The sequence below is a fragment of the Haemaphysalis longicornis genome, unplaced genomic scaffold, assembly GCF_048455015.1.
Source record: "Haemaphysalis longicornis isolate Haplotype H1 unplaced genomic scaffold, Haemaphysalis longicornis Haplotype H1 scaffold_1, whole genome shotgun sequence".
Lineage (NCBI taxonomy): Eukaryota > Metazoa > Arthropoda > Arachnida > Ixodida > Ixodidae > Haemaphysalis > Haemaphysalis longicornis.
In genome coordinates this window covers 174,409,509-174,435,366 of record NW_027526203.1, presented here as the reverse complement: position 1 = coordinate 174,435,366, position 25,858 = coordinate 174,409,509, and the positions used below count along the sequence as shown (strand labels likewise).

Here is a 25,858-nt window from a genome sequence, read left to right as displayed (position 1 = left end):
CAAAATATGACGCAAAATAAATTCGCATGAAGTTACTCTCGAGGAAACTTAATGCGAATGACCTCAATAGGCCATCCAGTTTAGTTTTTAAACCACGTAAACATTACAGAAGTTTCATAGATACTTAAGAAATTTGCAGCAGCGGCGTTATTCTTTTAAGCTCGCGAAATTAATGAATCCATTGTAATAGGTTATTTCCTCAAAAACAACGGTCAAGTCAATGTACCAAGCGTAGATTAATAACCAATCATGCAACTGTTTTAGTGTGTCCACGGGCAGACGATTGGCCTTTGTTCTGGCGCATGTAAAAAAAGGAAACAAAAACATTTAACATAGACAATGTAATCAATCAATCAATCAATGGACAATCCCAGTAACAAGTTCACATCCAAATGTTCTCTATTTCTTTTCAGGGAATGAGAAATGCGCGGGCGTTTTGGCCCAAGCGCTCACTTCTTTCTCGTTGGTCTCCAACATCCGGGCCCTTCTGAGTGTCGCCAAAGACAAAGAGTCGGACTCCTACCGGTTCCGTTTCCTGCACGGCCTCCGTGTTCTCAGCATAGCGTCGGTCGTGATTGGACACTGTTACGGATGCCCATCGGACACGTGGTGTAAGCACAACAAGAAGCCGAATTAAGGGGCGGCCGTTTTTTAGTGTGCAGCAGTTAAGCGACCGTTACTGTGGTTTGACGGCGTCGCCGGCCGCGTAACCGAGCGAATAATGGGGGCGCAGAAGACAAAATGAAAGCGGGGGAAGAAAGTGTAGCGAAAGTGTGAGGGGTAGGGCGGTATGCCTAGGCTTCCTGAGACGCACTCCGGTGGCTACGCGCTACGAGATAACCGAGAGAGCGAAGAATGCACCGAATATAAGCCCTCAGGAAACCGGAGGATGAAAGTATAGCGAAAGTGTGAGGGGAGGGCAGTATGCCGAGGCCGCGCCAAAGACGCAAAGCACGCGCTGCCTGCTGCACGTACGTCGGTCGTTCAGCGTCCTCCTCGTTGCGTGGCCCATCCGAACCACGTGACATCCGCGCGGGAGGTTCAAACCCGATTTGCAACAACATGCTCGGCGGCGGCGACGCGCTGTGAGATGACAGCTGAGTCAACGTTACTAGAATAAACTCAGTTTCAAAGCTCCGCCGGAGAGGCGGTCCGCGTGGCGGTCCGCGTGGCGGTCGCGAGAACTAGCGGCGCTGCAGTCAGTCTTGCGCTAGGGAGCCTACATAAGCCGCGCCTTCGTCAAGGCGCGGCTTATGTAGGCTCCCTATCTTGCGCCAGAGCCTTCTATACTACTAACTCTGTCTTGCGCTACTCCCGGCGCGTCATCTGCTTCGGCGGCGGGTGGCCGCTGCAGCCGACCGCGGCGGGCCGCCGCGCAGATGTACCGCGGCAGCTTTCTAATACTGCTGTTGCTAAACCTAAACATCTATCATCTTTCCAGTCAACTAGCTTAAACGCCTTCGTCCTTCTAGTCGATGTTACCGCATCACATTTGTGCACTGTTTAAGTGGAAATGCGTTAGGTCGCCTGTATGCACTTACCTGCACGCGCAGCTCATTGGCTAGCTAAGAATCGACGGTCGGCCTATATTTTAACTGTCTACATTGCGTTTAACTTCATGTACGGTAGTTTATAAGCCAATTACCCTCCTCAGCATAGTTTTTATAACTAGTGCGCCGTCTTACCTCGACCAAAAACGACCCAACGAGTTTGTGAAAGCAGTGCCTTTATAGGTGCTTTTATCTCCACGCGGCAATAGGACAGTTTTTCTGAATTTCGTCGGTGCTGAATCTCGTCGGTCCTTTTATTTTTACGCAACCAAAAAATGTTTCGATGTCGTATTGAGTCATCTTGAGCGTGAGAGATTTCGGCAGCTTCCCGTCGCCACAAACACATCAAAAGGTGCTGACACCGTGCATACATATAAGGAGTCCTGCAAATACAGTGTTCTTGAGGCTCTCAAACACTGGTCTTTCTTGTGCATACTTGTGTCATGTTATGTACAATTCAGCCTTTTTCATAAAAAAGTCCTCATTGAAGACAGATTCGCCTTTCGGAGAGGTGTCTTGTATGACCAGCTAAACAGATTTCTTGAGTTCAAGATATCAAAATGGCGGTCAAATATCTTTGTGAATTCAGGCGTACCATGGGCACCGTTAAATTGCGGATTCAAGCTTTAATGTGAACTCACAAAATTCGAGTGCGTTTGTCACAGATGAACTGAGCGTGAGAACTGTAAAGCCAACTTTCATCTTTGGTGATCTAATGTTCGTATGCACCACAGAGTGCACAAAGGCGAGATGAGGTGGGACCAGCCCAGCGGATATAAAAGTTGAGCATAGGAACTCTACATCGGAAGCTGGTTAACGGGACCTTGCACCGACGAGATTCAGAAAAACTGTCCTATTGCCGCGTGGAGATAAAAGCACTTAAAAAGGCACTACTTTCACAAACTTGTTGGGTCGTTTTTGGTCGAGGTAAGACGACGCAGTCGTTATAAAAACTACACTGAAAAGGGTAATTGGATTTTAAACTACCGTACATGAAGTTAAACGCAGGCCGCGGCGGCCGCTTTTCTGGAAAAGCAAAAACGCTCGTGTGTACGAGATTTCGGCGCACGTTAAAGATCCCCAGGTGGTCGAAATTAATCCGGAGCCCTCCACTACGGCGCGCCTCATCGCCTGCGTTGCGTCGGCGCGTTAAACCCCACAATCAATCAAGTTAAATGCAATGTAAACAGTTAAAATATAGGCCGACCGTCGATTCTTAGCTAGTCAATCATCTGCGCTTGCAGGTTAGTGCATACAGGCGACCCAACGCATTTCCACTTAAACAGTGCACAAATGTGATGCGGTAACGTCGACTAAAAGGACGAAGGCGTTTAAGCTAGTCGACTGGAAAGATGATAGATGTTTAAGTTTAGCAATAGCAGTACTAGAAAGCTGCCGCGGTCGGCTGCAGCGGCCGCCCGCCGCCAAAGCAGACGACGCGCCGGGAGTAGCGCAAGTAAGATCGGGACCTTAAGCGCAAGACGACTGCAGCGCCGCTAGTTCTCGCGACCGCAGTTTGGCCCACCCTCCTCCGCTGGCGGGGGTGCGGAGCTCCGAAACTGAGCTTATTCTAGTAACGTTGGGCTGGGTAGTGCGCGCCGCCGTGCGTTCACTGATCACGTGATTGCTTGCTGAGACGAAACAGTATGCGCTGTGACCGAGAAGACTGCAGTTCGCGCAGAGCACAAATTTCGCGTTAGGGAGTATAGTCACCGTCAGCCATTTTTTGTCATTTATCAACTTGGACAACAAGTTCTTGGGTGAACAGGCAATAGTTCGCTCGCTTCCCTTGACCAAATCCCACGTGGAAATTATCTCACGGTTTAGTGAGCAGCAGCAAGAAATGCTTTGAAATGTCCAGTCCTCAGGATTAGCATGGAGGCACAGAGTACAAGGGGCGTGCGAGAAACGCCTCGTTGCGCACTCCCGACCCCGGAGCAAGGCGCGCACATAGGGCCGAGCTCCAAGTCCGCGAGGGAGGGAAACGAGATGTTCACGGATTCTTGCAGATTCACTGATCGATCTTCAATTACCTTTTCCTCTTTCTCATACGCGTCTGTGGGAAGGGTATACTCCTAGAATGATTTAGCTATATGAGCAATCTACCAAACAATATCCTACATGAATTAGCCACTGTAGGGAGCTGCAACCTATCGGCAAGTGAACGACATGCATTGAACAATATTTGACGTAATTCGCAAAGCAACACAATGATTTTAGATTTCTGTGAGTCCTTTTGTTCGGTATTTTACAGCATCCTGCATCCTGTCTCGTTTCTGTCTGTGATATACCGCTGGGTCTAGAAACAAATGTGTGCCCGCTTGCTTCGATAGGAGGTGAAAATAAAACGAGATGGCATAAAAAGGAATTGTCTAGGAAGCTTTCTTTCGGGCCAAAGGGTGGGTGATCACCCCTTTCAAACCCTACTTAGGGCCACCATTGCCACAACGGCATAGCTCATAATCTTCGTGTTGCATAACCTAGATGTGGCTTGTGGGTATTAACCAGCGTCTCTAGTGTGAAATCAAGTGCTCGTAAGAAGCTTCTACTGAGTTTTCAAAAAATGTTAACTATAAAATTCCTCCAAAAGTAATGTGCTGAAGCGCGTATGCTTCCGAATAATCGCACTATCATAACGGTTTTCTCTTCCATTGCAGCCCGAGTTGTGAATAACGTCATAATGAGTGACCGTTGGACAACTATGATTGTGGCTGCTGGATTCATAGGTGTCGACACGTTCTTCTTTTTGAGGTAAGCACGACCATGCGTCTTGTACGCTGCCATGTATCAAAAGCTTTTGCGACTTTAAAGCAGTAATACGGTGTGACGAGGGAATCGCGTTAGTAATTGAACTTATAATTGCATCATTACGATTTTATTATTTTTCCTGCCGATAACAACTGCCGTAAAGCTCTCCCACATCCTCGCAGACAACGTTCAAATTACCGTGGGCAGCCAATGCGGTATTTTCTCTGGGCATGAAATACGAACTTCGAAGTTATTGTGCCAAACGTCGATTTCGTGTATATATATTTGCCTCTTTTGTTTAAAAAAACAAAAACAAAAAAGACTGGGAAGTACTAAAAGCCGCAAGTAATCAGGGATGCGAAGAAGGAAGGAAATCAATGGCACAATAAGGCTTCATTCGGCTGCGCTAGCGGGTTCGTAGTTTCAGTAACACAGACCAAAGATGAAAAAAAAAAATCGTCCAGTAGGGAAGCTACGCTCGCACCTATAGTTCGCTATAATTTTCCTTGGGTCGCACGCTATTTGCAGTTGTGGTCATGCTGTATTCAAATAAACATTGTACTACACCTTGAGGAGAGTACAAAGCACTTGCAACATTGCGAGGTTTCGATAAAACAGGTCTCTCCAGTGGAAGACAAAATCAAATGGTGCGAGGTCCACTGAATTCAGGCGAACGTCTTCGCCACAATAGTTCTGATGGGCAGGGAGCCGAAAAAGACCTACATACACAGATATCCCCATGGAAGCGTCGTGGCGGTGATATTGGACAGTACTGCGTGTCCCATGCGCTCATTCATTTTCTGTCTGTTGCATCGGTATACATGCGTTAAAGGCATCACAATTTATATCACGAATGTTCTAATTGACAGTTTGCTTTCAATCTGAAGTTTCGCGCATTTTTCTCACAAACAAACTCCTGCAATTCTTGGGTGAGCCGACGCCTTCTTGCACGATTAAGAGACCCAGTCGCAATGGCAAGATCTTAAAAAAATGGCGCGGCTTGCACTAGTGGTGCAAGGCTGGAGCAACAGCCGAGCTGGTGGCCAACCTAGCTTCTCCCCACGCTGACAGCGGATCCCAGGAGACAGGGAGTAGCCGGAACCAAGCAGTGCAAAGCCATTTTAGAAGGCACCGCAAAGCAAACACTATTAAAGTGTGTACAGTGTTTTATTCAGTAGCACACGTCGTCACCGCTTTCGTCGTCGTATTCCGACGGCACGGTCGCTTGGGGCAAATCCTCTTGTAGCGCGTTTTCGCCTCGGTAGACCTCCACTTCTTCGTCAGCTGGTCCGGTAATCGTCTACACGTGTGGATTGCGAAGGGATGGCTTGACAAATTCGTCGTCATCGTCTCCGACGCGGCGGACTCGTGGCGCGCCGGTTGCTACACGAAGACGACGACGGAGGCGGGAGCTCCGCATGTGGCGTATAAGCCCACGCGCAAGCCTGGACGGCGCCGGGTGGCCGCCGCTAGGCACGCGCTCACGTGCGCTCGGTATTTTTTTTTTTTTGCCAAAGCCACTGCCCGAAGGTGGCTTTAGCGAAACGCCCTTGTGTCTGTTTTGCCAGAACGCAGATGAATGATGAATCAAAGAAATCAAAAGGACAAATCAGGCCAGTTATTATGCGTATGAGTATACGACTCGAAAAATGTTGTAAGTGCTGTGAAATAAGCTATGAAAACGTGTCGTCTTGCATTGCGTGATGCCACAGCACCGATCAAATTTTTACGTAATCGCGTGCGCCCCCTTATGCCTCAAATGCGCTTCCTTAAACGCATCGATTGGTGCTTCACGTGCATTGTGACAACGCAGACCCGCGCAAATGGTGCAAATGTAGCGAGGACAAGGTTTTGTTTATGCTAACATAACCTGCATTAATGAATGCGTTATATGCCTGTGTATTTCTGGCTCCCTCTTTCTATTCGACGCAGTCGCATAGCCTCTCCAGATGTGCTTTATCGCGTGCATCAAAAAATGTCTTGCAGTACCATATTTTCAGACTATTCCTTCATTGTCAAAGTGTACATGGTTCTTCTGAGAGGCTAAGAAACAGTTAGCTGAAACTTCGTGGTTTTTTTTTTCAGTGGATTTCTTCTAGCTTTGGTCGTGGCAAAGCAGAAACATGCTGGAGTGATTGTTCTCCTTTTCGCTGTAGTAAGACGCTACATTCGGTAAGGTGCAGCTTAAACGAAGGTCAGCAACGTCACTACACCTCTTGTCATGTTTTACTTTCAGAACCATGATACCAGCGTTCTTCATAGTGATGTGCATGTGTCTTCTCCCGGCGTTCACGTCAGGACCAGACGCAAAGGCCTACTTTGACAAGTTTCACCGCGAAGTCGCCAGGCACTGGTTGCCTCTGCTTTTGCAAGCGGACAATTTTAATTACGAAGACGATGGCTCTGGAAAACTGGTGGGTCCAACACGCTTGATCACATAGCATTTCGATGGCGCAGTTATTCTAGGAATAAATAAATACATATCACGCAGACATATACTTGGCCCAAATGATGCAACATGAGTAGAATTGAAATAAAGAGGCTCACCAAAAATAAGCAAGTAACAAATCAGCCGGTTGTTACCAGTTTTTCATAGTTAAGGGGCGTCTGTAGAAATGAGGCTAAAATGCAGGCCGGCGTTACCAGGTGGTAATGGATGTAGGGATTTGTATATTTATTTCACTTGCATGTATGATATCTTGGTCGGGCACACATTTTTAATTATGCACCTTACACATGTTGCAAGGGGAGTACGCTTTATTAAGTCAGTATCCTTGCGGGCACCGCCTTCTCATAATATGTGCAAGCGGGCGAAGTTATGTTCTTGTATTGTGGCGAAACTACTAGCCAACCCATGAGCCGACTGGTCGTGACTGAACGGTACGGGCGGCACCCCCAAGAAGACCGACATTTGTACTTCGCCGCCTCGGCCGAGAAGGCTGTCCACACGGCCACAAGCACAGCCGCGGTCGCCACCTGTGCTGCTTCTACGCTCCTCTAATGCTGCGTGCTGCTAGAGTTCCTCTATACCGGGTGTTTCAGGGAAGCCTTTAAGTAATTTAAAAAAAATATGCTTTCGGAGGCAAAATTGTTTTTCTGGCGTGAAGTGGCCAGAGGCCGTGGCTGAAGCAATAAAACGAGTTCTAGTGGCTATTCACGGTGACAATAATTAGTACTTTTAAAGACCATAGTCTTTCTTGGGCTACTTAAACCCAGAAATTTTGGTCTGTCTGTATGTCTGTCTGTCCGTCTGTCTGTCTGTGACTCGATTCAGCCACCCGGCCAAAGTAAAACAATGCCTGCGCAATAGTCTTATATATTCACAGCTAAATGTGCCCGTCTAAGTCCGGTGTAATGTTCATACTTGTCAATATTGTTGAAGATCAACAAGACATTACGCTTATATAAGACAACAAATTAATACAGAAGTGATATTTCCAGCGTTCCTTTATAAAAAATCGTACATGTTTGATTTTGGCGAGATTAAATACTTCATCAGCTGAAGAAAAAAATATCACTCCGCCGACGCCTGCTGTCGCCCGCGCCATATAGCTTCTGGCGGCATTTGAAGAATTCAAGTGGCAACAGTTACGAAAGGTTCCACTAGATAGGTTCCAGTTCTACATGGAACGCACGTGGACTAGGGAAACGCGGTTCTATAAACGTTGAAGTAGGGTGCCTCGATTCACGCGCGTCTTCGCCGTACGGCAGCGTTGGCACCGAGACACCCGGTTTGCAGCAGTGTAACGCGGGAAATTTAAAATGATTTAAGCAACTTCCTTTGGCGTCTTTCCCTTGGGAGGAGCGCGACGCAAGAGGAACAACATGAGAGGTGAGCGGGAAAGCGAAGGGAAGCATTTACTTGGCAAAAGTCGGTAAAGACTATCGTCTTTTGACGACATTTGCAACGAAAGGAGCAGATACGCGGCCAACTTTTCAATTAACTTTTTAAGTTACTGCCGTAAGGTGTGTGGTTTAATATAAAAATTGTAGCGGATCATCAGTCAAATCGATATCCGGCGTGAGGTTATCGAAGGTGTAACTACCCGCAGAACTATGGGCTGAGTACTTGAGCCCTCCGATCGCGCGCTTCTGGAGATCAGCGGCCGCAAAGCGCCGCAAAGCCATGCCCCCGTGTTGACGTCACACGTCAAGCGTACGCCGCGCTTCATCGGAGCCGGTGGTGCGCGCTCGCGGAGCTCCGCTCCAGACCGGCCGTGACGTCAACACGGGGGCACGGCTTTGCGGCGCTTTGCGGCCGCCGATCTCCAGAAGCGCGCGATCGGAGGGCTGAAGTACTCAGCCCACAGTTCTGCGGGTAGTTACACCTTCGATAACCTCACGCCGGATATAGTAGCTAAAACAGCAGCTTCGGTGGCTGAGTAGGTAATTGGTTGTGGTGCTGAGCCCAAGGTCGCGTTTTGGTCCTGGCCGGGGGGGCATTTTTCGGAATAAGGCAAAAAACGAAAATGCCCGTGTGTAGAGATTTCCCCGCGCGTAAAGGTCCCCAGGTGGTCAAAATTAATCCGCAGCCTTCGACTACGGCGCGCCTCATAGCCCAGGTGTAGCAAGAAAGACGCATTGAACCACCAACGTTTCAATTATTACTTGAAAGATTTTGTATTATTATTTCTCTCGTCCTCCTTCCTTTTTGCACCAATGTATCAGTGCTTTTAAAGGTAGATCAGACAATCATGATGATGGTGCAATATCACACTATGAAGTCTCAAACTCCCCAAAGTAATTAATTTTTTTTTGGTCGCCCTTCACGTCCAAAGCTAAGCGCAAAGCGAGGCGCACAAATTTCGCGCAGTCTTTTCTCAGGCCGCACAGAAATAACTCCACTTTGGAGTCATGCGCGAAGAGCATCGAGAACAACGCTAGCTTATACGCCCGTTGTTTTCTTTTAGGGCTTATGATTTATATACACGTACTGAATTATTTATATCTAAAGATTGATGGGTCGCACTATCTCCGCTTACGAAAATGCTATTAATAAAAGGCGCTAGAGCCATTATACTTTGATATCACTCCTTATATTGCCCCTGAAAATGGCTTCAAAATAAAACACTACTCTGTGGCAGTGAAGCCCACTGGAAACGGGGTCGCTATACTGTAGAGTTTTGTTGGGATGCATGAGGCCTTATCGAGGTCTTTAATAAAAGGGCCTACGTCTTTTCTACTTCAGTAGCCGACGGTTTATTACGCACCTGAAGAAAAGTCTTCCTAGCAATGCTCCTGAGCAGTAGTGAAGTTTACTTTAAAAGGGGTCGGTGTATACTTTATTTATTTATTTATTTATTTATTTATTTATTTATTTATTTATTTATTTATTTATTTGTTTGTTTGTTTGTTTGTTTGTTTGTTTGTTTGTTTGTTTGTTTGTTTGTTTGTTTGTTTGTTTGTTTGTTTGTTTGTTTGTTTGTTTGTTTGTTTGTTTGTTTGTTTGTTTGTTTGTTTGTTTGTTTGTTTGTTTGTTTGTTTGTTTGTTTGTTTGTTTGTTTGTTTGTTTGTTTGTTTGTTTGTTTGTTTGTTTGTTTGATTGTTTGTTTGTTTAACTATTCCCCCGAGGAGTTCTTGCAATTCTTTTTCTCGTTATTTCAGCCCCTGCTGGCTCACTTTTGGTACCTGTCAGTTGATTTCCAATTTTTCGTTGTGAGCCTCTTCATCCTCATCGTATTTGAACGGTAAGTGTAAGCAAAGCAACATTGTTGTTCCCAGAATATTGCTCGTCGCAGTTTAACAGTTTAACGAAGGTAGAAACTGAAATGAAATTGTTTTTAAAATGAAAGTCATCGTTGTCGACTTTCTACACTTCTAAATTGAAACTTATGAGAAAAGCAGAATGACTAATACCTTTTTCTTCAGACAGTAAATTTTTTACCACCCTTGCGGTGCATTCTAAGACAGGTCTAAGACCCCCGCCGAGAGTGTTCACGCAATAGACATAAGTTCAGTACTTCTGTCCTGTAAACTACCTATCTCGATGCTTGATAGAAACTAATAACCTAAATAAATATCTGGAATTGTACACAGGATGAAAATTGCACCAACGTTGCCGTACATCTACTTCAGGAATGAAAAAAAATATTCACACACAATAAGTCAAAACGTGAGTGATTCACGCTCTTGGCCGATTCAGTTCACGTTTCCAAAAAAGTGTAACCTTGGATAGGCAAGAGTTTGGAACTTTCAGCTAGAGCTAATCCGGAGGGTTCGCGTAAGTTGTTTGTTCCTCGAATTAACAAAGCACGAACAGTTTCGTGCACCACGAACAAATAAAAACAATTCAAACTGGAGTTTCCGCAATACCAAAAGCACATTAAAATCCCAAAATCAGTAATCTAAACAAACAAAAGTCAGAGAGGCACATGTAGTACCGCATTGAGTGCTAAGGATAATTTTGCAGAGAGTTTCACAACTGTGGCTACGCCATAATCTCCCAAAACAAACTTATGGTTTCTTTATAGCCTGACCCCAATCTCAGCAACTCGGTTTGCACCTTGCTCGGTTTGTAGCTTGCTAGTTCTGTGGAAGTGTATCCGTAGACGCCCAAAGTTGTACAAGCATAATGATAGCCGCAGCATTGCTGCTGGCCAACATATTTCCTTAATAAATAATAATGGACATTCTTTTTTTTTTCTCTGTCAGCAAACCTCGTTGCACCATCATCATCTTTGCTGCTTTGTCGTTGGTTGGATGCGCTGTGGCGACGTGGCAAGTGGCTGGAAATGACACACCTCCATTCATTGTCGTCGTCGATGAATCGGTTTCGTAAGTGGGCAGGCAGTGATTTTGTTTTTCATTATCAAGTGCGTGTTATACGTAGTCAAATCACATGAAGTGCCTCTCAGCAAAACCACATGCACAAGGCTGTCAGTCATTGAAACAAGCCGCCTTAAGCAAATTTTGACAGAAAATATCAAAAGTATTGTTGTTCGATAAGTTTCATTAAATAAAGGCACAAAATCATGCTTTATGTGGTTTAAATATCCTAGCAGGGTTTTACTCCGTTATTTGCTGTATTATCGTGTTTATGTGGTTCTGTATATGCAAGCGGTACCGGACTTGGAAATAGCACAAATTACACAAACGACATAACGCTCTGCGAAACGCTATGGCAGAAATTAAAAGAAAAAATTTTCCACTGCATGGATAACTACGTTCCCCGTAAAGTTAAAAAAGCCCGAAAACATAAACCATGAATAACGCGAGACATAATACATGCTAAACGCAAATTAAAACGATTGAGAAAATCTTTGAAAGCAAAGTCTGAAGAATCTGCGCGAAACAAGCTTTCTGACGCACTTCACGACATGAAGTCGAAAATAAAGGTAGCCAAAAACAATTACTTCAGCCAAGTACTCCCGGGCTTTCTGAAAAGCTCTCCTAGAACGTTTTGGAACTACTTAAGCCTAAAAAAGTCCAGAAAAAAGGCAAATGCCCAAGACAAAGGTTCTGTCACTGCTGACTCGCTGAATGATTACTTTAAGTCCGTCTTCACTGTCGACGACAATAATATGCCACACATAGATATCCAGAATCTACGCCATTTAGATCCACTATCTATAACGGAAGCAGGTGTGTTAAACCTTTTGCTGAACGTTGGCACAAAAAAAGAGTAATGGTCCCGACAATATTCCAAACGCTTTCTTAAAAAATTACGCCCACCTCCCCTCGCGGGAACTCTGGTGTGATGCGACGCTGAGGGGGGTTCCATTGTGCGTTTCCGTTGGCTCGATTACTCGAATTGCGTGAGCAATCGTCGGGTAGTGCGAGAGAGAGAGAGAGAGAGATAGAGAGAGAGAGAGAGAGAGAGCAAGCGTAGCGCGGACGACCGTCGACTGAGAGACCGGCCGGAGCGCGGCACTCCGCTTATATGCGCAGCGCGCCCGAAGGAAAGGAGACCGCGGAGAGAGAGGGCGCTGCACATGCGCACAGCGCCCTTGCGCCGCGCGCAGCGCGCAGCGCCGCCCACCGGCGGAGTGAGAGTGCGCTGCGCCACGTGCCCGCAGATGCTGTGCGAGAGTTTCGCTATCGGAGAGAGGAGAGGGCGTGAGCGGAGGAGAGACGCAGCTTTGCGGACGCGGACGCCGACGACGACGGACGCAGGACAGGGCCGACGGCAAGAGATGCTCCTCTCAGCGTCGCATCTAAAAGATATGCCGAACTGGTAGCAAAATATCTGGTCTTGATTTTCAGCAAATCCTTGTCAACAGCTACATTACCGAAAGACTGGAAAACGCCCAAAATTGTTCCCCTACCCAAAGTAGGCCGCTATGACGCCGAGTCAAACTTCAGACCAATTTCTTTAACTTGCACAGTAAGCAAGCTGCTTGAGCACAATATCCTAAAGCACATAACTGCACACCTAGAACGTGAACATATATTATCACCTTTCCAACATGGTTTTCGTCAGGGTCTATCGACAATAACTCAACTTGTTGAACTAACACACGACATATCTGTAAGCATAGACAACAAAAATCACGTTGACGTAATCTTCTTGGACCTTTCAAAGGCATTCGATCGGGTACCACACAATAAGCTAATAAAAAAACTAGAGTCTGTTATTAACGACGACGTCATGATTCGGTGGATAAAAAACTACTTAATCAACCGTTTCCAGTACGTAGAATACAATGACAAATTTTCACCATTAACACATGGTACATCCGGAGTTCCTCAGTGTTGTGTCCTGGCCCCAATCTTATTTCTTATTCGTATAAATTACTTGCCTTCCAGTATTTCAGCCAACATTCGACTATTTGCTGACGATTGCGTAATTTACCGGGAAATTAACACCATAGAAGACCATCTGATATTACAATCTGCACTAAACTCTGTTTATTACTGGTGTAATGACTGGCAAATGTCCTTCAATGTATAAAAATGCGCTCATTTATCAATAACAAGAAGGAAGAACAGGTACGAACACATTTACAACATAAATAGTAGTCCTATGATCCGGGTGCACCAGCACAAATACTTGGGAGTAATCTTTACGCAAGACTTCAGATGTGATGCCCACATAAATCATATCGCATCATCTGCACTAGGAAGGCTGTTTTCCCTCAGAAGACGCCTTCGATCAGAACCGCCAGAAACAAAGAAATTAGCCTACAACGCTTTTGTGAGATCTTTACACGAATACTCTAACATTATCTGGTTTCCGTATCCCAAAGTACAGATAAATAAACTAGAGCGAATACAGCGAGAAACAATTAGGTACATTTACAATCGGTACGACACAAATACTTCACCAACAGAACTACTGAGGAACGCCGGTATGCTTACCCTACAGAATTGTTCAAAACAAGCGCGTTTAAAATTCTTATATCAACTTTTTCATAAAAATCTAAACCTTGATACTTCAAAGTATCTCACTACCATTGAAGCGAGGCCCACGCGGCATAATCAGACTTTAACGTTTAAAGAATACAATTATTGCACTGATTGCTTTAAATATTGCTTCTTCTCACTAGCTGTAAGAGAGTGGAACGGTATGCACTCATCGATTACGGCTAGTGCATCTATAGAACAATTCCTAACGCTAGTTTAAAATCACCGAAACAAATTAACCAAAATGACACCGAGAATTTAATCAAGTGAGTCTCCGTGGTTTTCCTTCCCTCCCTGGATAACTTATGATTTTCACTACTACTGAGTAGTTCTTCAGTAATATGTTTGGCTTGGCTTCGTAAAATGTTTGGTTTCCTTCGTTCTTCAATCGCTGCTGTAAAATATTGCCTCCAAATTTTGTCTGTGTTTCATTCTGCATTGAATTTGGTTATGTTTTTTTGCTTTGTTTTTCCATGAACTTGGTGACGTTTGATGCATGTGATTTCAGATTTCATATGTAATATGTAACCTCACTTTTCATGTAGAAAACCTGTCTCGCATGTTTATACTGTTCTCTTCCTGTATGAACGAAAATCACGTTTGAATTTTGTGTATTTGAAACGATGTATCACTCCTCCTGCAAAAAATCCCAAATGGGATTGGCAGTATGTTAAAATAAAAATAAATAAAATAAATAAAGTGGGAGGATGGGTACCAGAATGTATCAATGAAACCAGTTGTCCTTAAAGGAGCCATGAAGACAAAATACAAGTTGATGGTATCGAAAGATTTCGTGTTTTATAGTGCCCCCAGCGCTTGTCCGAATGCACACGATGCTTTATTCACTGAGATATTAATTAGTTTAAGTTAAAATTTTGATTTTCCCGCTAAATCCTGGGTTTTCGTAGTCTGCAATGACATCACGGGAACCGACCGCTCTGCACCCGATTGGGAAGCCTTGTTTACCGTTAGAGAGCCTAGATGGCGCCACCATACCGTGGCAAGCCTTTTTCTGCCTTTAGTTTGTTTTTGAACGTATTTAAGCCTGCCTTGTTTTTGTTCAGGGAGAAAATAACCGTTTCGTGAAACATAGTGCTCGCTCGACAAATATGGTCACCTAAGACACCGTTGCTTGCGTCAATCGGCCAGTGTCGTCTGAGACAACCCCAAAGCCCCGCAGTCCTGTGCAGCTAAACCAAGCATAGTGCGCGCAGAACCAACAGCAGTACGCATCGGTACTTCTATGTTTACGTGTGCTTTCGTAACTTCTACTGTTTTTCCCACCATTCTTACGGCTTTAAAAAGAATGTGCCCTAAATTTAAGCGCAAATAGCCGTTCGGCAAGCTTATAAGCTCTACCTAATTTGCGTTTGCTTTTGCCTCCCTCCGCCAATCGCAGAGCTGGCTGGTATGGCATCATAGGTTCTGTTGCGGGAAATGAGCTATTGGGTCGCGTGGCCCTTTTCTTTTTTCCAAATTATGTAGCTTATATGAGCGAAGTTTACGTTAAAAGAGGTGTCAGTATGATTCTAACGAGCAATCTTTTGAATGAACCAAACTTGTGTTTTCTCTTCATGGCTCCTTTGAATTGGGGCCAGCGAACCTCAAATGATATGTAAGAAGAGCGTGGTGCCTTTGTTATGCGGTCTTATCTTGGCAAACCCTCTCACGATAAAAAGAAGCAGATTTTTTTTTCGTATGGCATGGGCGTTCGGCTTGTTTCTTCAGGCAGCATGTGCTCTTGAGTTGGATTTTTCGCACTGGGAAATAAAACGCACAGAAGGCATGAATGAAAGTTACGTACAAGCAACTTTCAAACGCAAGAACAAATGGCGGGGAGCATTAGGTCGCGCGTCAATATTGTATTCTTCCTCCATTCCCATGGGGTTCCCTGTATTTACACTTTGAAAGCCGAAATATAACTCGGTAGCAGAAGACTCCCGTGAAGCTTGTAGATCTCATCGCAGACTTAATATTTCAGTGCTTACTAAGAACGCGAAGAGCTGAAGTATTCGAATACAAAGTGAATCGTCGCGACTACCTGAGTTTCAGGCCACATATCCGAAACGTTGCAGAATCAACGCGCAGTAACATATCCACAAAAGGCTAATGACAATTTTATTACAATAAATCTGCAGAACTACAGCTTTAGTGAGCAAGAAGAGACATCTGGGCGATTTGGTGAAGGTTCATATTGGTAAAGTTTTATTCATACAACCGTTTTTCGGTTTGTTTGTTCTTACCTCCACGTTTGTTGCGCTTTTTTTTCTTTTTCAAATATGTAGCTTTGGTGGCTGCGCTTTGCGTGGGATAATACTCTTCGAAAATCTGTACTTGTGACCGCGCGTACACGCATCATAACATCCCCATCGTAATCGTCACCATCGTTAGGAACTGTTCCTGACTGACGCGGACAGCACAATCAATGTCCTAATCGTACTCACGTTGCTTCGTGCGTTAATGTGGATGCGGATGAGTGGAAGCACTTGTTTAGAATGACGCGGCATCATCCCTTCTGAATGGGAGCTATAATCATCCTCATGCCTATTCCCATGATGAGGAGGAGGGATGATGTGCCATCAAGCGGAATAGGGAGCGGAACTGTGATCTCTCTCCAGGACGGGGACAGTGGCGGGTCATCCACAACTCGGGGAATACCGGACAGGAGAATAGTGTCGTTGCGTTTGCGAACTCTTCAAGGCACCCATCCCCTATCGTCATATTCTAAGTTCTGAAAAATTAATTGGGAAAAGAAATTGACGGAGCATCAGCTTGAACGTGTCAGTTCCTAACTGAACTACGCCAGGGACCTATATACGCTACAGGGAAAGAGCATTGAACAAGAGAGAGATAGAGAGAGAGAGATGTGTGTAATGAAACCAAGGAAGTTACACCGCTAATTTGCGGACTTGCTCCTATCATTGTCGATGATCGAGCCGATACACACGCATGACCCACTGGCTCGCGCTCGCCCGAATACACTGGGTAGCAAGAGTTCACGATTGCTTTATGAACGCAAAAGTGGCAATGAATGTTTTATCCGCGGCATCCCGTGTGAAAGCGCCTGTTTAAGTTAGGGAAATATCAGTTCGACGCGACTAAGCAACAAAAAAAGGCGATTCCACCGCTAAAATCATTTCGGCGAAAGAACAGAATGTGCTATTGGTCCCAAATGCGCGCTCGTAAAAAAAAAAAAAAAAAAAAAAAAAAGCAGCAACCAAGACTGTCTTCCGCACCAGCTAGTCGGCATGTTCTGTGTTTACGTACAGGAATTTTTCGAAGGGGGAAAGGCCCTACGGACATGAAGCATCTGCCGAGCTGCTATGTGGAAATACTAAAAAATTTGATAGCGACACCCAAAGCTAATAAAACCTTGTGGCTGCAATGTTCCCTCACACTTATAACTGATCATTCTTTTTCATCGATACGCCCTGCCTTAAATAAATGAAACAATGTATACTGAGTACTCATATTGAATTTTATGAAAGATTACCGCTTCAAAGCTGAACAACAGGCAATGTGCAGTGCGCGTTCTGTTCCCACCGCAGGAACTTCTTCCACACCATGTACCACTACTACTTCTACCCGCCCTACCATGCAGTGTGCTACTTCTCCGGACCTATCGTTTTTCTGCTCCTGGAGCGGTTCAACAAGGCCAGGATATCAGCTGTGAGTGCAGGGAAGGCTGGGGTAGACTTACGCAGAAGCGGGCAATTGCTGTCGTGGAGATAGGGTGCTTCGACTTGGACTGCGTGCAAAATTTCCTCCACGGGGAGAGGCCTAAAACCGCTTGTCAATTGCATCGAGTTAGTGTTTAAGGCAACTTATGGTTACGGAAAAATAATTGACAGACCGTAACATTGTTGTCGACCGCCATGCGTGTTTACAGCGCAGTATGAGAACAAAACCTTATATCTTATAGCAGGGGTCGGCATCCTGCAACCCCCGGCCCAACGCCAGATCCCCTCCCCCCTTATCTCCTTGTCACTTCCTATCTAAAGGACGACATGATAGTTTGGGCCTCAAATGTGGTTACACAGGAACAAAGAAGGACCACATCCAGTTAGCATTGTTCCCCATCGTCAGTTGTAAGCATGTAAGCTTGTAATCTTGTAAACTTTTAAAGCTCTAACCTTTGTTTTGCTTGTAACCTGTTTGTAAATCGCAACCTTGTGACATGTGTGCTGAAAATAAACATAATTTCTGTTTTCTATTCGAGCTTTGTAAATTATAGTCCATTCACCGAATTTTCTCTCTTTGCTGTCCGGCCCCCGCCATGTCGGCCTCTTGTACCTCGGCCCTTCGCCCCAAAATGCTGCCGACCCCTGGCTTAAAATAGAGAAGTAATCGTTTACTATAAGACACCCCGTTTATGCTGCATAAGCTGTCTGTAATGTGGACACCGCATAACACGTCGCATGTGACGATTAAAATAGAGAAATTGAACACAGCCTTGCATTAAAGCCCCTTAATTGCCGTACTCATGGTTTTGTGGTTAGTCATCGCATGCCTCGTCCCTCTCTACACTTACCTTCTTTCACCCGTGTTCCTGTATTTGTCCTTATCTTCGTTAGGTTCGTTGTAACTCCTCAGAGAACTTGAACGATGCAATGGCATCAGGGCCCACACTGCTCAGAATGCATTTGTTCGTGATGAGTAATGAACTGTGTCTTACTGTTTACCCTATATCATTCATACAGTGCGGCTGTTACTTTATCACGAGGGCGATTAAATTTCGATCGATCATCACATTGTTCCTGCCTAAATGTATTGCTTCAATTCACGTTACCTGCCGGATTAGTAACGGCTTTTGACCAGAAATGGTTTTGACTGCACTGCAAGTACATTTTGGAATTTGTGCAAAAGTACCAAGCGTTTTTCCTGCGGTGTTTTTTAGTACTCCTTCTGACCATACTGATTCTAAAGCACAGTAACCCGCTGAGAAGACGGTCTAGAAACGCACTTTTAAATCGTGTCTTCAGCAAGTCATTGAAAACACGCGGATGCTAGGCAGGATTTGATTCTGCCTCTTCGTTGATCGGTCGCCAAGTTCGCGGAGCATGACCGTATACGCTGCGTATGTTGCCCATGGACAGGGGGCAATTAGATGTGGCGTAGCCTTCAAACATCTTCATGTGCGCACCTACTTTCGCAGGCAAGATAGACTGGCCTAATATTTCTCGACTGCTTGATGAAGGAAGGTTCTAAACATGTCGCTTCAAACTTTGTTAGTTTTGTATTTAGAAGAAGTTCTACCTCACGCTCACGCTCAGGTGATCCTAACTCGCGCTCACGGGATGGATTTCCAAACTCTCACGACTAAAAGACAAAAGTGCTATTTTGGACTTCATCAACAGTACCAATTAATAAACATACCGTTATATGATACTAATGAGTTCTTTGGCGCTATTTTAGATCGGCACGTGTAACTGCTTAAAGTAAAACTAACAGTTGGGGCACTTGATATGGATTCATTATAAACACATCGGGAACAGGCAGAACGGAAGACAAGTAATACGATGAAAGTAAAAGCGTTTTTAGCGCTTTTCATACGGTAGTTCGTCTCCTTTGTATCTGTTCCCGCTGTATTTACGATGAACCTAAAACGTCCTCGGCATGCCCAGTCTACACTCTCTGGGAGATGCCCTTTGGCATCCGTATATGCATCAAGAAACACGCTGAAATTTTCAGCAACTTAGACCCAAAGCGAAGGTGACAGTGATACTTACCGCGCCACTGCCACATCTTCGCTGAGATCCGCAAAGACTCATGAGTCCTCGGCTTCATGTGGCAGATTATGAGAAAGAAAACAGGCATGCTGTGGTCAACAAGGTTCCCGCTATGTGCACAGTGAGCTATATACCGTTGTACCCCCAAAAAAGAGATATATGAGAATGGCTGCGTCTTATTGAAAATGCCCGCAATCAAAATGTTCTGAGAACGTGCGCCTCTGACTTCACTAGGCAATGAGACGTGGATGGTGAAGCTCACAAAAAGTGTAGACCTGCAAGCAAAGCGTTGTGTCCAAGAACTTTCTCCTTCGAGCATTTCGCTCCTTACCATTACAGAAGACTCAAGCAGCTGGTTGGTGCGTAGCCGTCACGTGCGGCTTGTGCTGCATTTTCATGAAGTTGAGCTGGTACCGCGCCAGAGAGCCAACGACAGAGTTCTGGAAGCTGTCCGCCACCTTCTTCGACAGAATCCTGTGGTCCGTGTTCATCGCATGGGTTACGCTGGCCTGCGCTTCTGGACGAGGAGGTGAGGATAGCTGTTGACCAAGCCACTGACACCGAGTGATGAATGAAAGAGATAGCTGTATACAATTTCACACAAGGTAAAAGATTTTTACAGGGCTATTGATGCCGTTTCTCTCTAACTTACAAGAAACGGACTCCAGTAACACAACAAATTGAGAGTCGTTTCACTAAGGTGAATGCGAGTTGTGGCGCTCAAGCGGGGGTAGCGCCGCTTGGTTATTCTTGTTTACTCTGTTTTAAATACTTGAGCATTTCTTTGTGGACTCACGGAGGAAACCTGTCTGCCGGACTGTAACGCTTGATGTGGCCCACTTTCGCCGCATAACAAAATGGTATTGTTACAGGGCGCCAGGGCCTTCATGTTCTTCTAGCAATGCACCTGTGCACAAAAACAAAGTCAACTTTAAAAGGAATAAGTGTACAGGGTTTTAAAGGGATGCATGGGCCTTAAGGAGGATTCATTAAAGGGTCCTTAGGCCATCATATCTTGATATCAGACTTCCTATATATGTTTTCCTAGCAATCCACTTGTGCGTAGTTGTAAAGGAGACTCTAAACGGGCTTGGTGCATGGTTCTTTATATCGACATATGATGTTTTGTAGACGAATTAATACAAGGCTTTAGGGCATTCATATTTTCATAAACCAACTCATATTCTCCATTAACAATGTAATTTCAGCATAGAATTTGTGCGCTGTAAAAAAAGACAATTTTAAATGCTCTCGGTAAATAGTGCTTTATAGCGATACACAGGGTCTTCGGAGACATTTAATACAAAGGCCCTCCGACCTTCATACCTCGATATCACAGGACCCATAGGACGCCTGCAAAAATATATGACATTGATGCACGTGTGTCAACTAGTCAAACCGACTTTATAGTGGCTCAGTGTGTAGCCGTGTAGTCTAAGCATTTATTCGACAATACCCACTTGGGTGTTTCTGCATTTTTTTTCTTTACTCAGCTTGGCCTTCACTTCGAGATCACGGGAAGCAGGTTGAGCTTGGCATCATGTGCGTTGTCATTCAGCTCACCGAACGTGACGCATTCAGCATCAATATATGTCGAAACACTTGATCCAACCATTCTCTGGAACTAATGGGAGACGATAAAAGTGATCGAGGCGATACGCTGCTCAAACACGGGGAGATATCGAGGTCACATAAGCCCAGCTGTACGCTACGATCCTCGCTGTAATGCCTACCTCTGGGCGTCCTGTGCAGCTACCGGGCTTTCTATTGGCACATGCAGCAGCCGCTGCGCTTAGCACGTCCGACGTCCCTGGGCGTAGCCTAGCAAGGCTCCCTCTCTCCTGGTTTTGCGGTATCCTTTCGCTCTGTGTTCTTGATTAAAAGGCTTAGCACTTCGACACAACGACAAATGTTATTGACGAGGTGGGCGAGAAATATGGCATACGGGAAGTGCTCCGGCTAGTGCAACACTTTGACTTCCCTCTGCCCATGCTTCTCCAAGTCAACCTTTACTGGGCTCCATAACTACCCCGCGTTTCGCTCCAAATCTGGCCATTCTGGGCAAGAACACGTCCAAGACATTCCTTATATTGGTAGTACGCATCACTATATGGTCTAGGCCGAAAACTCACCCCACTCGGTAGTTGACTTTTTACGTGGCCCTCAGGAAAGGGTGTGCTGCTCTCATAGATGGTGTTGCCCCTACGCGAAGACAGCCCTATGATTCTGCTTTGCCACAAGGACCTCAATCGGCCAATGTATGCAGCCAACGATAAAATTTCAATTTCGGCGAATGACGATGCCGAGCATACGATTTGACTCATAAACGTGGTCTGCGCTGCGGCATGGCGCAATGCGAACATGACCTTCGGCATAGCACAATGGTGCCACAGCGCAGATGACATTTCTGACTGAAATGATATGCACTTTGCTGCCATTTGCTGAAGTTTCTTTGTTGGTAGCCCGGGTTAGTTACTCGAGGGCATTGTGGTGAAGCCGCGGTTTTGATTGCGTTAGAGGGGAGGTTAGAAAGGCATGTACTTCCGTGTTTAAAGAGAACCTGCGACACTTTCGATAAGCGCTTTCACTCTTTTCTTCACGTTTGGAACCACTGCGAAAGCTATTAATATCGCCAGCACGGAGCGGCACTGCCTGATTTGCTCGTCGCTCCAGATACACCTTACATTTCTGCTTTGGTTTTTGTGGCTTTTTTTTTAAGTTGCTGTCGAAAAGCGTTCATTGCTGCAACTGAACCAAAACAGTCCAACAGCCAACAGCCGCTGCATGGCCTTAATGACGTAATTCGAGCCGTCGAAAAGCGTCAAGACCGGGAAAGAGTGAAAAATCTTTTGAGCGACTTTTCAAGCTATCTGATGGGCATAGAGCAGTAATTTTTGGTTGAGGTACTTTGCGACCCCCTAATCTACGTACTGGGTGTGTTGGGTGACTTCGTCCTGCAAGCATTAAAAAAAGTTTTAAAAAGTGTTGCAGGGTCCCTTTAAACTTGAATCACAAAGGACAACCGTCATGCTGAATCTGAACTTTTTAGCGCTGTTTTTAAATCAACGCATGCAGCAGATGAAGATAGCGGGACGTCTGCCGCAAGCGCTTTCCGCGTCGACTGCTCCGCTACAACGGCCAATTTATTTTCCTTTCTTGCTTTGGGGTTCGACCGGCCAATGAGCGCAACGGATCGGGCCTATGACGTCACTTGGGGTCTTCCACGACTTCACCATTCCTCCTAAATGAGTTGAGGCGTGCACTGCACAGCTGTGAGCTACACGGATAGTTTAGCGGTGGTTGAACGAGTGAGGTACGAGTGAGGTTTCACTGCCTCCGCCGCCGCCATGAAATGCTTGACTACTTGCCTAAAAACGTTTCATGTTAAAATCAGTCGCGCCTTTGCTTGCTGCACTCCAAATGACCCCGTAAATGTAACTGCGCTGGCACAGCCAAGCGGTGAATACTTAACACCAGTAATGCTTTGAACAAAGCGGGAGAGGAACAAAAGTGATGAAAAGCGTTTATTAGGGAACCGCTCCGCTGTTCTATTTTTTTCTTCTGTTGAGCCACGTAGCCACACAAACAAACCGCGTTCAATAATTCCTGTTTCACTTCATTCCCACTGCAGGCTCCGTTTACTTTTGGCAAAACACCCCCGTGTACTATGCAAGTAGGAGATAATCATTGCATTTTAACCTCTTCTAGCCTACATTTTCCGTAGGGCACGAAAAAAATATTTTTGCTAGCCTGCTTATAAGGAAGACGCAGAATAACTTTTACACATGCCGGGGTTTTCGGAAGAAAGTTACGGCTATGGCACAAAAACAAAATAAGAGGTCATAATAGACCAACACCTGCTAACTTTATTCAGAAACAAATTATTTACGGCAACTCAGTGTGTTTTTCAACAAAATACCTAATGTGGCGACATTTTTATTGCAATCAGACTACCTACATTCGTGTAGTAAATATGGGTGTAAATGGACGTCCACAAAGGAACTGCGATCATTGGCATAAACCGGAGGAAAGGGAGAAGTCAGCACTTTACTAAAAGTTAGGTATATGATGACACTTGTTCCATATGTTGCCATCAATGTGTAGATTCTATCTGAGCGCGGGCGTTGCAGCTACCGATTATTTCTTCTGATGGCGCGGCTTACCAGTGGTGTGATACGAAATCGCGGCAACCGGTCATAAGAGCCCAAAGCTCCAGGTGGTCTAAACCGGCCCGTCGTCTTGCACTGACACTACGATAGATGGCACTAATGCAGATTCTCTCTTCTTTTCCAGGTTTCGTGCACACGTTGCTGTCGTGGGGCCTGTTTCCGCCATTAGCGAGGCTGGCCTTCGGCGTCTACCTCGTTCACCTGCCTTTCATCCAGCTGACGCAGCACGTCTCTCGGGAGAGGATGCTCTTGGAGCACTTCGCTGTGGTACGTTGTCAAGCCTCGGCAGGACTCCACAAGGAGCAAAAGCGTAACCTGTATTGTTCACAGCGCCGAAACATCTTTCAAGGCGGTATGGCATTTTACCTCAGATTTTGTTTAACATGCAAATGTTACTTCGTCGCAGTGTAAGAAATCAAGCTGGTAGCCCCGGCAACCACTCCGGATAAGTATCTCTCTCTTTTTTAAATATTTCAGTCAAATGGCTTGCGATTTTCAGCACATTCTGTTATCTGTAGATGTACAGGGAGGGCCTCGTTCTCAATTGAGTTGCGTTAATAAAATTTTATTAGTCGTATTTTGTTATGTGTACTTAACTTTAGTTAAATTTAATAATGAGTATTTTGTTCGCTGGCCTCATTATATCTCGCGAGGACGAACTGCGATACATAACAAGCCCTTCTTCAAGCCGGGCTGCAGAAGGTACTTTATTCCACATGTTTATTCGAACACCTTCTGATTATCGGGCTAACGGGCAGAAGAGTGGTGTGTTGTCGGCATCGGGCATGTGATTACCAGGATCACGTAGACCTTGTTTCCCGTAGTAATGAGGAATAAAACGAGGGGCTAAGTCATAACCACGCTTTTAGTTGTATTGAACGGTACGTTTTCCTTGCCGGAAAGATATGCTTTGCATGTATACGGCCAACATTAATTAATTTGGATTTGAATTCGAACGTTTGCCGCCGTCTCACGTTCTTCCCAGGTGTCTTTCTGCTTCGCCATGCTGGCGTGGAGCTACAGCCTCAGCTTCTTCCTGTTCATTTTCTGCGAAGCACCGACGTCCAAGCTCGACAGGCTCCTCTTTGAAGGACGGCGAAACCTGCGGTCGAAGAAGACCGACGCCCCATCAACAGCGAAGGGCGTGCCGATTAAACCACAACAAGTTTTAACCGGATTCACGGAAAACAACAGCGACTGCAACGCCCCATCAAGAACGAATAGTTGCCAGTCAATTAGACCACAACAGATTTTAAATGGGTTCGCCGAAAACAACCACCGCTGGCCATCCGACGAGCGGCGGACGGAGCTCTCGAACGTCGGCGTTAAGCTCGACGTCGAAGCAATGAGCTGTCATCTTTGAAAGAGGCTCCTGAGGGTCGGTTACCCCTACAGTAGCAATAAATTTCCCTTTGCGAGATCAGGGGAAATTTCGTCAATATCCTAAAATCTCGCCCTCTTGATCTGCGACGCTTTGCTCGTTTATGCTGACCGTAGATCAATGTTCAATGCTTCACGTTGGATGCATCGATTTTCAAAATTTTGGTTAGTAATGTAAAGACAGCCTGACGTCGTAGCGAAGTAACAAAGTTTACGGCTGATTCTGCTACCTGCTTTACGCTACAGCGTGGAACGGGAAATATGCCGGGTGGTCGCGCGGGGTGGGTGGACACCAATCACATTCGAAACTCTTCGCGCTTACTGGCGGCCCAAAAATAGTATGGGGGAAATAGTATCAAATAATTTTCTATTAGCTATTTTGGTTATTGCAATTTAAAAAAAAGAAATTTGATTAGACTATGGAAAACTATATTTTTAACGCGCGACGTTCAGAGACAGTGGGGCATTTTTAGTCGTAAATTTTTTCCCACGCAGATATTGCTTCAGTGGGAAGGCACAAAAGATTTTCATGCCATCACTTTAACAAAACATAATTTGTAGGTCTGCGGGGATCCCTCTCAACACAACTGTAGATGTTCTACACACTTGTGACTGTTGAGGGGGGTGTTGCACCTAGCAGGAATTCGCGGACAGAGGTCTGCCGCACCTGTTCGCGGGAACGTCTCTGAGTGCAGGGGTGCATGTGTGGCATATGAGTTGATCCTCAAGACACAAGATAAGTCAATGGTATAGTAGATGTATAGCACGTGTTCAGCGATTTCATGAGGTTCCTCTAATGTGACTGCCGGCGTCTTTTTCCCATGCGGGAGGGGGGGGGGGGACATCTGCAGGCGTTGCCGCTGTCATCGTAAATGGAAACACATAGCTGCATACTCTAAAAGTGTGCAAAAGTCGTTGAATTTTTATTGCTCGCCTAGAT

General features: G+C 45.4%; 1 protein-coding gene across 2 annotated transcripts in view; it reads left to right on the top strand.

The window, feature by feature from the left end:
* The window catches only part of LOC144139552 (nose resistant to fluoxetine protein 6-like), a 74,442-nt gene that overhangs the window by 48,141 nt on the left and 443 nt on the right, over positions 1-25,858 (top strand). The window contains exons 6-15 of one of the 2 annotated variants that reach the window (XM_077671860.1): positions 414-611; positions 4,208-4,301; positions 6,384-6,470; positions 6,535-6,712; positions 9,903-9,985; positions 10,950-11,072; positions 17,189-17,309; positions 19,709-19,898; positions 23,663-23,805; positions 24,524-25,858. The exon at positions 24,524-25,858 is cut by the window's right edge and continues 443 nt beyond it. In XM_077671860.1, the coding sequence (XP_077527986.1) occupies positions 414-611; positions 4,208-4,301; positions 6,384-6,470; positions 6,535-6,712; positions 9,903-9,985; positions 10,950-11,072; positions 17,189-17,309; positions 19,709-19,898; positions 23,663-23,805; positions 24,524-24,901 (1,595 nt within the window). In that variant the 3' untranslated portion in view covers positions 24,902-25,858. The remainder of the gene's footprint in view (positions 1-413; positions 612-4,207; positions 4,302-6,383; positions 6,471-6,534; positions 6,713-9,902; positions 9,986-10,949; positions 11,073-17,188; positions 17,310-19,708; positions 19,899-23,662; positions 23,806-24,523) is intronic. The other variant, XM_077671863.1, reaches the window with a different exon arrangement.